The sequence below is a fragment of the Nanorana parkeri genome, unplaced genomic scaffold, assembly GCF_000935625.1.
Source record: "Nanorana parkeri isolate BGI_ZX_2015 unplaced genomic scaffold, ASM93562v1 scaffold357, whole genome shotgun sequence".
Lineage (NCBI taxonomy): Eukaryota > Metazoa > Chordata > Amphibia > Anura > Dicroglossidae > Nanorana > Nanorana parkeri.
Window position 1 is genome coordinate 861,719 of NW_017306625.1, and position 13,023 is coordinate 874,741.

Here is a 13,023-nt window from a genome sequence, read left to right on the forward strand (position 1 = left end):
CTCCCCCGTTTTTGAAAACCCCCCCCCCCCCCCGCCACTGAGTTTTCTAAACTGTATATATCAAACTAAACTCTACACAAGGGACTTCAAGATCTGTGGCCTCAAGCAATAGGGAGGGAAGTCTGACAAGGGTTTTGAGAGGCTTACCTTACACCACATTAAGTGGTGGGGAAGAGGGTCAACATATGGCCAAGCCCAGGCTTGAATCATGCAGTAAGTCTCCTAACCCGACCCCTAGCAGCATCCTTGACCAGGCATGTGCCTCTTCTGCAGTTGCTGGAGGAGAAGAAAAAATGTCCCCTAAGCTACCTCTATGCCCAGCATTTCAATGGCAAAACTGCTGAGTTTACAGCTGCTCCCATTTCAGGTGATGCAGTTGTTCAACTTCAGTTTAGTGTATGGCCTGTGCTACACCACAATGGCATGTACCAAGCTGCCATTTTTATTTCACTGAGAAAGGCCACCAAAATATTGTAGTGACTATGTGCACACTATATAAACACTTTTACCAGGCCATATTTTGAACATGACATATTCAGAACATGCAAACTCCTTGCCGGGGTTCAATCCAGGTGCCCCAATGCTGCAAGGGAGAAGCACTAACCACTACGCCACTGTGCTACCCCAATATTGTAGTGAATATATGCACAGTATTTAAACACTTTTAGTGGGCCACCTTCTAAACCGGACCCATGCCAACCACATTTTAAACAAAAAAATTGACATTGGAGTGTATTTATTTAACTGAAAAAGCCCTTAATATCTTGTAGTGAGTATGTGCCCACTCTTTAACCACTTTAACAAGGCCACTTTGTCAACAGGACCCACACCAACCATCCTTTAACAACAAAATTAACAGTGTATATTTCACTGAAAAAAGCTGTTTAGTCAACAGGACCCACAGAAGCCATTTTAAAATCAAGAAATCAACATTAGAGTATAGTTATTTCACTGAAAAAGTCCCCAAAATATTGTAGTTAGTGTCTTTAAACATTTTTACTAAGCCGCTTATTCAACAGGACCCACACCGCCCAGTTTTTAATAAGAAAAATCAACAATATAGTGTTGTTATGTCACTTAAAAAAGGCCTCCAAAATATTGTAGAGAGTACATGCACATTTTAATGCACTTTTACCAACCACTAAACCCCCATTTGTAAATTAAATAAATGTACAGAAAAAAAAAGTACTCATATGACAGACAGTAACTATAATTATGGGAGATTGTTTATTATATATTTTTAGAATTATAGGGGAATAAATATGGGTAAAAAAACAGCACCAAACCTGCTTTAATCCACTTCTATAATCAGATATATAAGGGTTTTATTACATTGAACCACCTATGTGTGTTTATTACTCACACACTCAATACTTATTTACATTTTTTAGCCTGAAGCTTCCACATCTGTCTTCGAATTACAGACAGAACCAAGTGCTGAAGTTACGGTAAGTATTTTATTACTATGAACCAAATTATTATTATGACACACTTCTTAACATTCAAAATTATCTGCAGTAAAAACATTGAAGGGAATTTATCAATTTCAAATCTTAACTGAGCAAACTTAAGAGAGAAGATGATTGGTTGCCATGGGAAACTGCTCCAGATTCTGTCTGCTCCAGGTTTGATAAATCCCCCTGCCCCCACTGCGTTTTCTAAACTGTATATATCAAACTAAACTCTACACAAGGGACTCCCTAAATACATTTTGGTACAGGGTCACTGTTCAGTTACAGTGCAAAATACACATAAAACAGGGGATGGGTGTATCTGTTAATATGCATATATGTACTCTACCCCTGCTGGAGTGTACTGAAAAAAAATCAAGCTCAGGTAAGGCTTCAGTCCTACTATCTTAGTAATAATGTGTTTGGAATATGTAGTTTGGTCACACTGAACTTAATACTTCTTTACCTGCCTATATTTTAACATTATTGTACATAAACTTGCTTACACAGTGTGATGCAACATACACTGATGTTAAATGTATTTACAGTAGTTGGAGGCATTTTGTAAATCAACTTGACAATTGTAGAAAACCCTTGAACATGTATTTTGCATGTTTTCCTTGCAGTTTTCTCTAAGCTACAAAGCAGCTTACGTTATTTAATGCTAAAATAACAAGTACAATAGGGATTTGTATATACTGAAAATAAGAGATTTTTTTATTCAATAAAATCTAATTTAGTTGGTAAATATTTTACATTGTGGCAAAACAAGGTGGAGTCTGATGTAGCTGTCCCTGATGAAATCATTGCTGAGGACACACATCCTGTCCCTGATGTTCCAGATGAAAGCGCTAAAGTTAAGGAGCAAAATGAGCTAGCAGAGAAGACAGTGGTGAGTGAGAAGAAACATCAGCTCATGTGCTCCATCAGCTTATATGCTCCATTCCATTACACTCCATCATGCTTGTATCTCATGACTTTAGGTATTAAACATGATTTTTTACAATTTACTTACCTTTGCATGACACTGAATATTAATTCAATATTTAATATCTTAAAGTATACCTAAATCAGAGCAAAAATGTAATGCAGCTTACCAGTTCCTAGATGTGGTAGCTGAATTTGTTATTTTGTTTTAGGCTTTTTTGCTTTATTTTCAACTGGTTATCCTCCCAGTAACACACTTCCTGTCTTTGGTTGACAACACTTACTCGTGGTACTGTATCTATGGAGGATATATTTGTCACTAGAACAAAGTGTGAGGGATGATTTCTTTATAGGACACCCTTTCTGCTAACAATGGTCTAAAAGGGGAATTCCTCTCACTTTGTAGACATTTTCTCTTGCTTCCTGTTGCGTCTTTGGACAGGAAGTGAAATTGAAGTGAAAAAATAAACCAACAGAGATTTTAAACTCTATCCAAGAAAGAAAATTGGCCATGCCAGTTCATTGCTGGGAACTGTGCAATTTGAAAAAAAAACCTAAAAAAATTTATACTATGAGCATTTATGAGGCAGAGATAACTTATCCCAGATTCCAAATATCAAAAAAGTGTTCCATGATAATTATACAATAATCCAGGCCTGTGCTTTAATACTTACGATCAACACTATTAACAATTTTATTTTACAGCAAAAGGCTTTAATAGGAATCTAAGCAAGTGAATCACGTCATTCACATTACCCAAAGGAAAATATTTGTTTAGTGTGTGTTCTGAAAGCATAATTCAACAACATTCAGTTTAAATCAGCCAAATACATTCCAGGTGCATCAAAAGCAAAAGTATTAAATGTCTTACAGTTGGTTTTCTTTCCAATGCAGCCATAGACTGAGTAGAAAGCCTATCCCCTGCCAGCAGCTGCAGAGTGGGAAGCAGTGGTTCCCCTGCAGAGGTCCAATACACTCCCTGTCTGACGAGTCAGAGCTCATGCTCTCCACTGATTTGAGTTATCTGACTCAGAAGGGACCTGCTGGACCTCTGCAAAGAGTTTACTGCTTCCACAGAGAAAGCAAGGTTCCTTCTCTGCAGCATGCTGGCAAGAGACATGATTTTCTAAGCAGGCTGTTGCTGGTTTTTAAAGTAAACAAATTGGAAGACATTGAACACTTTTTGTTTTGATGCACCTGTAATGTATTTACCTAATTTAAACTGAAAGTTCAATTGGACTTTAAATTTACCTCTGATATATCATCTATAAATCCATCCTTCATCTCATAATCATTTTCATATAAGCCTACCAACCTAAAATGGTCTTATCTGACATGGTTATTACACTGTATCCTGCCTGTAAAGGAAACTATTGAGCCTGAAGAAACCAAGATAGCTGAAGAAGCTGAGACAGAGGGCAGCAAGGTAGGTGACTGCCCTGTTTATTGAGAATCCAGATGGATTCATTTTCCCTTATTTCAGTTTAAATATATTTTTTTGTTCACAATTTAAATACATCCTGAAATACAAAGATTCTCATAGAGAAGCATTGTAAGTTATAGTCACACCAGAATATCAGATTTTGTCAGTTGGCAGTACTACAAATACCCTTTGTATGTCTATCCCCTTGTCCTGGGAATGAGTTGTGTGGGTGTGGTTGTGTGGGTGTGGTGCAGGAGTCTGTTCTCAAAGCGATGAATTTAAGGAACACCTTAAAGTGAACCTGTGCTTTGCCCACACATATACTCACCTTCGTTTCACATCCTCGCCACTCCCTTTAGCTGCCATAAGGAAAGAAAATCTGGCTTAGTCTACAAGTTGCCAGAGTCGTAACTTTCACTGGGACATGGACTCCCAATGAGACAGCACTGATTGGCCTAAGGCTGTCACATGGGGTGACCCACATGCTCCTCCATACCCAGAAGCACTGGGTATTTCCTTTTGCTCCTGGTGCTGAATGGAGTGGCAGAGGAGTAAAGAAAGGGTAAGTATATGTCAAGAATAGAAAGGGCAATTGAGCAATCCTGCTGATTGGCCCTAAATGGGCAAAGCACAGATTTGCTTTAAAACTTAATTAAAATTAAAACTTTAATTTGAAGCTGTTATGAATGAAAAGCTGGTAAATTTACAGTTGAGAGGTGGAACATACCTGCAGTATGGACAGATGATCAGTAGATGTGGTGTTTTATGCAATAATATTTAATTAAATTAGTTAGGCTGGGGTAATAGTGTGTAGAGAATAGCTTTCCCCAAATGCAGATCTCAAAAAGGAGTTTCTCAAACTACTAATGTCAAAATAGTTTTATTTTATTTAACAACCTTAATTGTATAGAAAAAATGAAAATAAATATATAAACATATACACATACATTTAAAACTTCCTAAAAAATTAATCCCCAACCAGCCACAATTGCTATGTGATATTAGTAAATATCTGGGAATCATGCATTGCGGATATCCGAAATATTCATGAACACGATTCCAACAATCTAATTTTTTTTATAAATTAAATACATCAATTCTACTGTGTCCAGGAGCCTCACTGAAGTGCCTCCTCTGTGATCGAGTTGCAACAAATGATCTCCCAAAATGTTTAAGCACTTAATTGGAAAAGATTCAGTGTCTCCGATTAAATATTTGTGGTATTTAGAAACTGGTAGTTTCAACTGATAGTCCTTAGAGTAGATGGATTACCCCACAGAAACAGATGTACATCTCATACATTGATTAGATTATGATTCCTGGGATTTCTCCACATGGGAGAAACCTCAATATATAAGTAAAGTCTCCACTCTTCAAAGAGCAAAACCGCATATGGTAAACCGACATCAGAGACTGAGCTATGCCGTGTATACGGGTGTGGTGGCCCAAACGGCAATCTCTGGAAAACACTTATGTATAGTCTCTATGCCCGTATAGTCAGCTGTATGTGAATGTGATGATGGCATATTTTATTCCATTGAGATAATCTCCAATTCTCACGGGTCATGCACTAGCAACCACATCAGAGGCTGGTATATCCTATATACATGTATGCTGTCCGTATATTCGCCCCGAGCCGCCACTCTCTGGAAAAGCTGATAAAATGTCCTCACGTGCAGGTACTCAACTTTATAGGTATTTTAGAATTATGTACTTATCTCATTTAAGTGGAGAGTCTCTCCCGTGTCACAAAGCAGGACAGACAACCTTCAGTTGCAGATTCCGTGATGTATGTTTAAAAGGTAGCTGGAATCAGTCAAACGCCATGGCTGGGGAACAACTAGCACGCTTCAACTCTTACACGTTTCTCATCAAACAGGGGTTTGGTCAGAGGGGCATAGTCTGTCTTTCACAACACCTGTGACTTTTATACCATTCATGAATCCATTTCCTGGAGTACTATGCGTTACAAACTCTTCAAACAGAGGAGGAACCATTTTCTTATTGCACTCCAATTCTATACATTGTTACAACATGATTCAAATTGTAATGTTTTGTTCTATTTTCAAAATATTCAATAACTGTAATACAACAGAACATGTTGTAATGTTAGGGGAATCCAGCAGGATCGCAGGACACCGGCTTTGCAAATAAAGTAAAGTTTATTAACTTAAATAGCTTCACAGCAGCAAAATAACAAAACAGTTCATCTTCACTGACCAGCTGGCCAACTCAAACAGCAACTCTTCAGTACAACACAAAAGAACAGTCTCACCGGCAGGAAGATTTCAGAGCTGCAATCGCAGTTTAAACAGTCCCAGACTTCAAGGGTAACTTTCCCAGTCTACAGATTTCCAGCAAGATTACTGACATTCAAGCTCACAGCAGTACACAGATCCCCACTCTCCAACCTCCTCCACACTACTCCTCACCTGCTAGCTACCACTTCCTGTCTTTTAAACACACTCTTCCTCCAGCAGGTGAGTTAACCCCGTCTCATCCATTAAAGGGACCACAGTCAAAACAGAGGGGAAATATAGTGTCCTTCCAGGACCCAGCCCCGGTGTCCTGTACAATATATACATAAAGTGTACAGATTGGTACTGAACAAGTGGTAATCTCAACGTCTCATAATTGGAGATAATATTATATCAATGGAATAAATATACCATCATCACATTCATATACAGCTGACTTGAGGTATTTCATTTCTAAAAAAATGTAAATAGCTGGAATCATGTTCATAAATATTTCAGATATCCGTGATGCATGATTCACAGATACTTACTAATATCACATTGCAGCCATGGCTGGTTGGGGGATTCGTTTTTAGGAGGTTTTAAATGTATTTATATAAGTTTATATATTAATTTTCATTTATTTCTATACAATTAAGGTTGTTTAAAAAATTGTAATTATTTTGACATGAGTAGTTTTATACTCTCCTTTTTGGGATCTCCATTTGGGGAAAGGTATTCCCTATGATATTTTAAAGAGAGACCCAAACAGGTTGATAAATACTTATATACTGTTTAACTGCAGTACCCTTTTTTCTTTCTCCCCTTTCTTTGGGTAATGGTGTGTAGTTGTCTTAACCACAAGAAATGTTTAGATGATAAGTGTCAATATAATACACATAATGCCTCTGATATGAAAAAATGTCTTAGTGTTGGAATAGCAGGTGAGTAAAAGCTTCATGTATCAATTGCTTCCTGAGGACTCTGAAGTAAGCCTGACCTGCATTCTCTATTTACCTTCTTCTGACAATGCAAGACCCTTCTTCAGCTTTAAAAGTACACATGTCGAGTTTGTTGATACTTTTAGCGTAAATTCAGATCTAAAAACAAGATTTCATTAAAAAAGGAATACATTTTATTAAAGTGAGTCTTTGTCATGAGAGAAATAGGGGACTGTCATCTCTGACCTACTTCTGAAAATGCTATTTTGCTTGCTTCTGATGTTTACCCTTTAGCTTGAGTCGCTGACCTAGAACAAGTGTGCAGATCAAGAAAGTTAGAAATTAGCAGAAAGTCCTTATTTGTATTCTTTCTTAGGGTCACTGATCCATATGTTAATTTTTTTCCAAAGCACGTTTAGCAAACATACTTTTTTTTGAAAATAGTCTACTAGATTAGTTATACACTAAATACATAAATTACCCTCTTTTAGATAGAGCCGGAATGTCAAGAAGTACCTGCTGAATCTGCCCAGAGTACAGAAGAAGTAACACAAGAAGCAGAATTGGATGGTGGTAAAGATACTGATGCTACTCAGGTATCACATTTTTGTAAAACCATATTAATTTTATTCACTAGATCATTTCTGTGTTTCATTACATTTATTAAAGAACTGTTCAAAAACAAAATGGTTTAGGGGTAAAGTTGAATCTCGTGTTTCTTGATTCAACTAGCAACAACATGTAGTGTACATATAAAACATGTTTATGAATGATGGTGAACAATAGTTCAGAACACATAAAAAACAAGTACCACCAACTACAGTATTCATGTAATTATATTATACATAGTTACATAGTATTTGAGGTTGAATAAAGACACAGGTCCATCAAGTCCAACCTATTGCGTGTATGTATGTGCTTCTGCATGTGTATTAGTCCATGTGTAATATTGTTCTTAACTGTAGCTGTACCCCTGCATGTTACGGTCCCTGAGGAAATCGTCCAAACGTTTTTTGAATGTTTCCATATTCACAGCTGAAATCACTGCTTGCTGCAGCAAGTTCCAGACCCTAACTGTTATAACTGAGAAGAAGCCCCTACGCCCCTTGTGCTGAAATCTTTTCTCCACCAATTTTAGGTGGTGGCCTCTGGATGGAGTTTATCCTAAAAAGTTTATTGCTGATGTTGCTATCCCCGTTAATCATCTTGTACATCAGAATCATATCCCCCCTTAATCTCCTCACTTCCAGCGTGAACATGTTTAAATTTAGTAACCTTGTCTCATAGCTTTGGTCCTCCATTCCCTTAATTAGTTTGGTTGCCCTTCTCTGGACTCTTTCCAGCTCAAGAACATCCTTTCTGTGGATTGGTGACCAAAACTGAACCGCATACTCAAGATGAGGCCGAACCAGTGATTTGTAACGTGGCAGAATTATAGACTTGTCTCTACAGTGCATTCCCTTCTTAATACAAGACTGTACTCTGCTCGCTTTGTTTACCGCAGCCTGGCATTGCAAGCTATTATTCAATCTGTGGTCTACTATGACCCCACAGATCTTTTTCCACTTCTGACTTCCCTAGTGGAGTTCCCATTAATGTGTAATCCGCTTGTCTATTTTTAACCCCAAAATGCATTACTTTACATTTATTAACATTGAAGTTAATCTGCCATATAGTTGCCCACTCTCCTATTTTATCCAGGTCCTTCTGCAATGTTATAGTGTCTAAGCCCATGTCTATTACCCTCCCAATTTTAGTATCATCAGCAAACATGGAAACATGGCTATTATAGCCCTCCCTGATATCGTTAATAAACAGGTTAAATAGCATGGGGCCTATCACAGATCCCTGTGGCACGCCACTCATGACCCTAGCCCAATCTGAAAGGGAGCCATTTATCGATACTCTGTGGACACAATCCAGTAGCCAGTTTGCTATCCATGTACACATTTCATCTATGCCCATAGACCTCAGCTTGTGTAGTAAGTGTTTATGTGGTACCGTGTCAAATGCTTTTGAAAAAATCTAAGTATACTACATCCACCGGGTTCCCTCCATCCAGATCTCTACTTACCCTTTCGTAGAATGTTAATAGATTGGTCTGGCAGGATTGGTCCTTCCTAAATCCATGCTGATTATCATTTATTATACCATTGTCATAAACAAACTCTACTAAGTGGTCTTTTATCATTACCTCTAATAGTTTGCAAACTATGGATGTAAGGCTGGCTGTTCTGTAGTTCCCAGGTTGGCATCTTGACCCCTTTTTAAATATCGGTATTATTGTAGCCTTCCGCCAGTCACTTGGTACTCTACAAGTCATTAGGGAGTCCTTGAAAATGAGGAATAATGGTCTCGCTATAACCTGGCTGAGTTCTTTAAGTACCTTGGGGTGCAGGTTATCTGGCCCTAATGCTTTATTGGCATTAAGTTTTTCAAGTCTTTTGTTGAACCCTGGCTTCCATCAACCACTGTGGTATATTATGCAAAGAGCCACTCACATTCTTATACACATTAAACCCGTATTTTTCCTGAGTGAAAACTGAGGAGAAAAAAGAATTTAGCACCTCAGCCCTCTCCCTGTCGTTTGTGATTAAACTCCCATTGTCATCCTTTATTGGGCCTATCTGCTCCTTTCTTACCTTTTTACTGTTTATGTATTGACATCATTTTTTGGGGTTCCTTTTACTGACTGTGGTAATATGCTTCTCACAGTCTATTTTAGCTGCCCAAATTTCGTGTTTACATGTTTTATTACATTCCTTGTAGTTCTGGAATGCCAGTGCCGTCCCCTCCATCTTATATTTTTTAAATGCCATGCCTTTGTCCTTGACGTGTTGTTTTACTGTTTTATTTAGCCATGCCGGCTTAGTTATTGATCTTTTATTTTTGTTACCCAATGATATACACTTGGTAATAGCATTATGTAATGTATTCCTAAAACAGTCCCACTTTTGGTCAGTGTTCCGTCCGATAAATACGTTGTCCCATACGGTGTCGACTACTATCTGGCATAGCTTATCAAAGTTTGCCTTTCTGAAGTTTAATGTTCTTGTCCGACCGACTATATTGGTAGCCCAGTCATGCGTGCTATCTAGCCAAGTGTCAGCTATTCACACTATATCGAAGTCCTCTTTGTGTAGCATACCTTCTAGCTCTATTAATGTATTTGCTAGGCTTCTAGCATTGGTGTACATACATTTGACTTTTGTACTAGTATGGGTTATGTGTTTACCCATTTCTTGAGCCCCACTACTTTTTTTTATTGGACCTTGCTATGGGTGATACCTCCGTACTTAGATTGATTCTAGTGATTGGGTGATCCGTATCTGTATCTATATTGACTGGAGTGAGCCCTCTGTCCCCCCTTGTTTTACTGGCCTCTATATTAATTACCCCTGTAGTTACTTGCTCTATATTAATTGTATCTATTTTTATTCCCTCCCCCCATTATCTAGTTTAAAAGCTCTTCCGGTCTTTTAACCATTTTTTCACCCCAAAAGTGCTGCACCTTCCCCATTAAGATGCAGCCCGCCTTGGCTGTAGAGCCTGTAGCCGACTGAGAAGTCAGCCCAGTTCTCCAGAAAACCAAAGCCCTCTTTCCGACCCCAGCTCTGAAGCCACTTGTTAAGTTCCCTCAACTCTCGCTGTCTCTCTGGAGTGGCTCGTGGCACTGGCAGTATCTCTGAAAATACTACCGTGGAGGTCCTTTTCTTCAGCCTAACCCCTAAGTCTCTGAACTCACTTTTTAGGACACTCCATTTGCCTCCTATTTTGTCATTGGTGCCGATGTGCACCATGACAGCTGGGTTATACAATAAAAATATGTACTGTCAAATCAAAAAAGTAAACCTTAATGTGGAAAATATTAAGGAACTGCAATAACAAATGAGTTAAAAAAAACGAATCGGAAATTCAGAATTGGAAATTCGAATTCGTTTGCATTGGTTATATCTGTAATTCGGAATTCAGATACATCCGAATCTCCGAAATTTCATCCAAATTTCGATTCGGAACGAAACGAATCGCACAATTCTAAATGATATTGACTATTGTGCATGAAACAGATAGACACACAGTGGAGCAGACAAAATCTGGAGCAGTCTAACATCTATCTTTCATTTTCAAATCTTAACTGAACAAGCTGAAGATAGAAGCTGATTGGTTACTATGGGTAACTGCTCCAGATTTTGTCTGCTCCAATTATGATAACGTTTCCCCAGTGTGCTCTAGAGGCAAGTAAAAGTAGGAACGAGTTAGATAAATGTATTCAAATATATGTAAACCCTAACTGAATGATATTTAGTTTGCTAAAAAAAACTGTATCATAAACTATTGAATAAATAAATAAAGTCCTAGTGTCCTTTTATATTGCTTTGTTGCATCTCAGTGCTGCTGACCTCCTTCTTGCCTACATGCACTCACTCCAATGAAGGATCCATGGCATTTTTTTAGGGGGGCGGGATAGCCTGAGTGGTCAAAAAATTATTTTAATAAGAGATAATTTATTAAAATATCGGTTATTGTTTTAAACTAATATGCAGTGCATTGTGTAGGCAGGGTGTAAGCATTTACACTATATTCCTAATATTACCTAAGGGTCCTAATATTTCTATTTATCTTTCTAGAACCTGAAATATAAGAGTGGTTTTATATCAATATCAGTATAATGAATTTGTTTTTGTTTGTTTTGTGACCTATAGCAGGAGATTACTTGCATACCATCAGTTGTAATAGAACCGGCATCTAACCATGAAGATGAAGGCGAATATGGGGCTGATGAAAATACCCATGTAAAAAATGCTGTAGATGATAAAGATGAAATTGATGCCATCCCTGATACACCTGCTGTGCAAGATCAGAGCATTGCTAGTGACAACACTGATCAACCCCCTTCATCCCAAGATTTGCCAAGCAACTTCTTATATAAGGTATTGTAATGTTATGTTAGCTATTTTTAATTTGGTATATTGTATTATTCATTTTGGAATCACTTTTTGAAAGTTTTTCCTTTTTATGGAAAATTACATTTAAGAAAGTAAACGGCAAATTAGCACTTGCTTTACATTGTTACATGGCATTTCAATTTTGACTGTTTTGAATGACTAATTTTGAGGGCAAGTTCTCCTCCAAAAAAAGCTTAGATGTTGGCGGAATCCTACAAGATTATATAATGTTTAATGCCCCTGATACACTGCGGACAGATTTCCTCATACTCAAATTATACAGCAGTGCCAACGTTTCATTGCTCAATTTTCTCTCTAGTCATTCATTTAATGTACTTACCTGCAGGCTGAAGCACTACATGATTTTGAAGCAGCAAGTGATGATGAACTAAACCTTAAGAGGGGAGACATTGTTCTAGTAATCGCTTCTGCTACAGCAGCTGATCAGGTAATATGATCTTATATAATTCAATTGTATTGAATGGTTACAAGTTGTATCGAATTGTTTGGCAAGGTTTTGAAAGAAATTATATGAGCACTGTGTAGTTGTAGTTTGTAAAAAAGCCCATTGACTTATTAGGTAGTGACCTAATACAGGGGTCTCAAACTCAATTCATTCGGGGGCCACTGGACAAATTTTTTTCTCCCATGGGTGCCGCTTGCCAAATTTCATACTCCAAGATACGCACACATATATACACAAAATAAGGCCCCATTCACACCTGTAAGTTTAGGTGCGATTAGGGATTCCTGCATCAGGAACTTGCGTTGAATCCCTAATGTGGCGTTTACATGTGGCAGCTGTCACCCATTCAGTTAATGATCAAGTGACATGTAAACCTGCACACCACATGTAATGGTGGTATGTAAATGCCACTTTAGGGATTCCTGCTGCAGAAAAACACAAGGAATCCCTAATCACACCTAAACATACAGGTTTGAATATGCTCCCCCCCGTTCTGGGCTCCCCCACACAAAATAATATGCATTCCCCCCCCCCACAAAATAATATGCCCCCTGTTCTGCGCCTCCCCACACATAAAATAATATGCTCTCCCTGTTCCCCGCCCCCACACATATAAAATAATATGCTCCCCC

General features: G+C 38.1%; 1 protein-coding gene across 1 annotated transcript in view; it reads left to right on the forward strand.

Moving 5' to 3' along the window:
* AMPH (amphiphysin) overlaps positions 1 to 13,023 on the forward strand; it is a 171,884-nt gene that overhangs the window by 149,965 nt on the left and 8,896 nt on the right. The window contains exons 17-21 of the mRNA XM_018558778.1: positions 2,224 to 2,343; positions 3,745 to 3,804; positions 7,471 to 7,575; positions 11,686 to 11,910; positions 12,272 to 12,373. Coding sequence (XP_018414280.1) covers positions 2,224 to 2,343; positions 3,745 to 3,804; positions 7,471 to 7,575; positions 11,686 to 11,910; positions 12,272 to 12,373 — 612 coding nt within the window. The remainder of the gene's footprint in view (positions 1 to 2,223; positions 2,344 to 3,744; positions 3,805 to 7,470; positions 7,576 to 11,685; positions 11,911 to 12,271; positions 12,374 to 13,023) is intronic.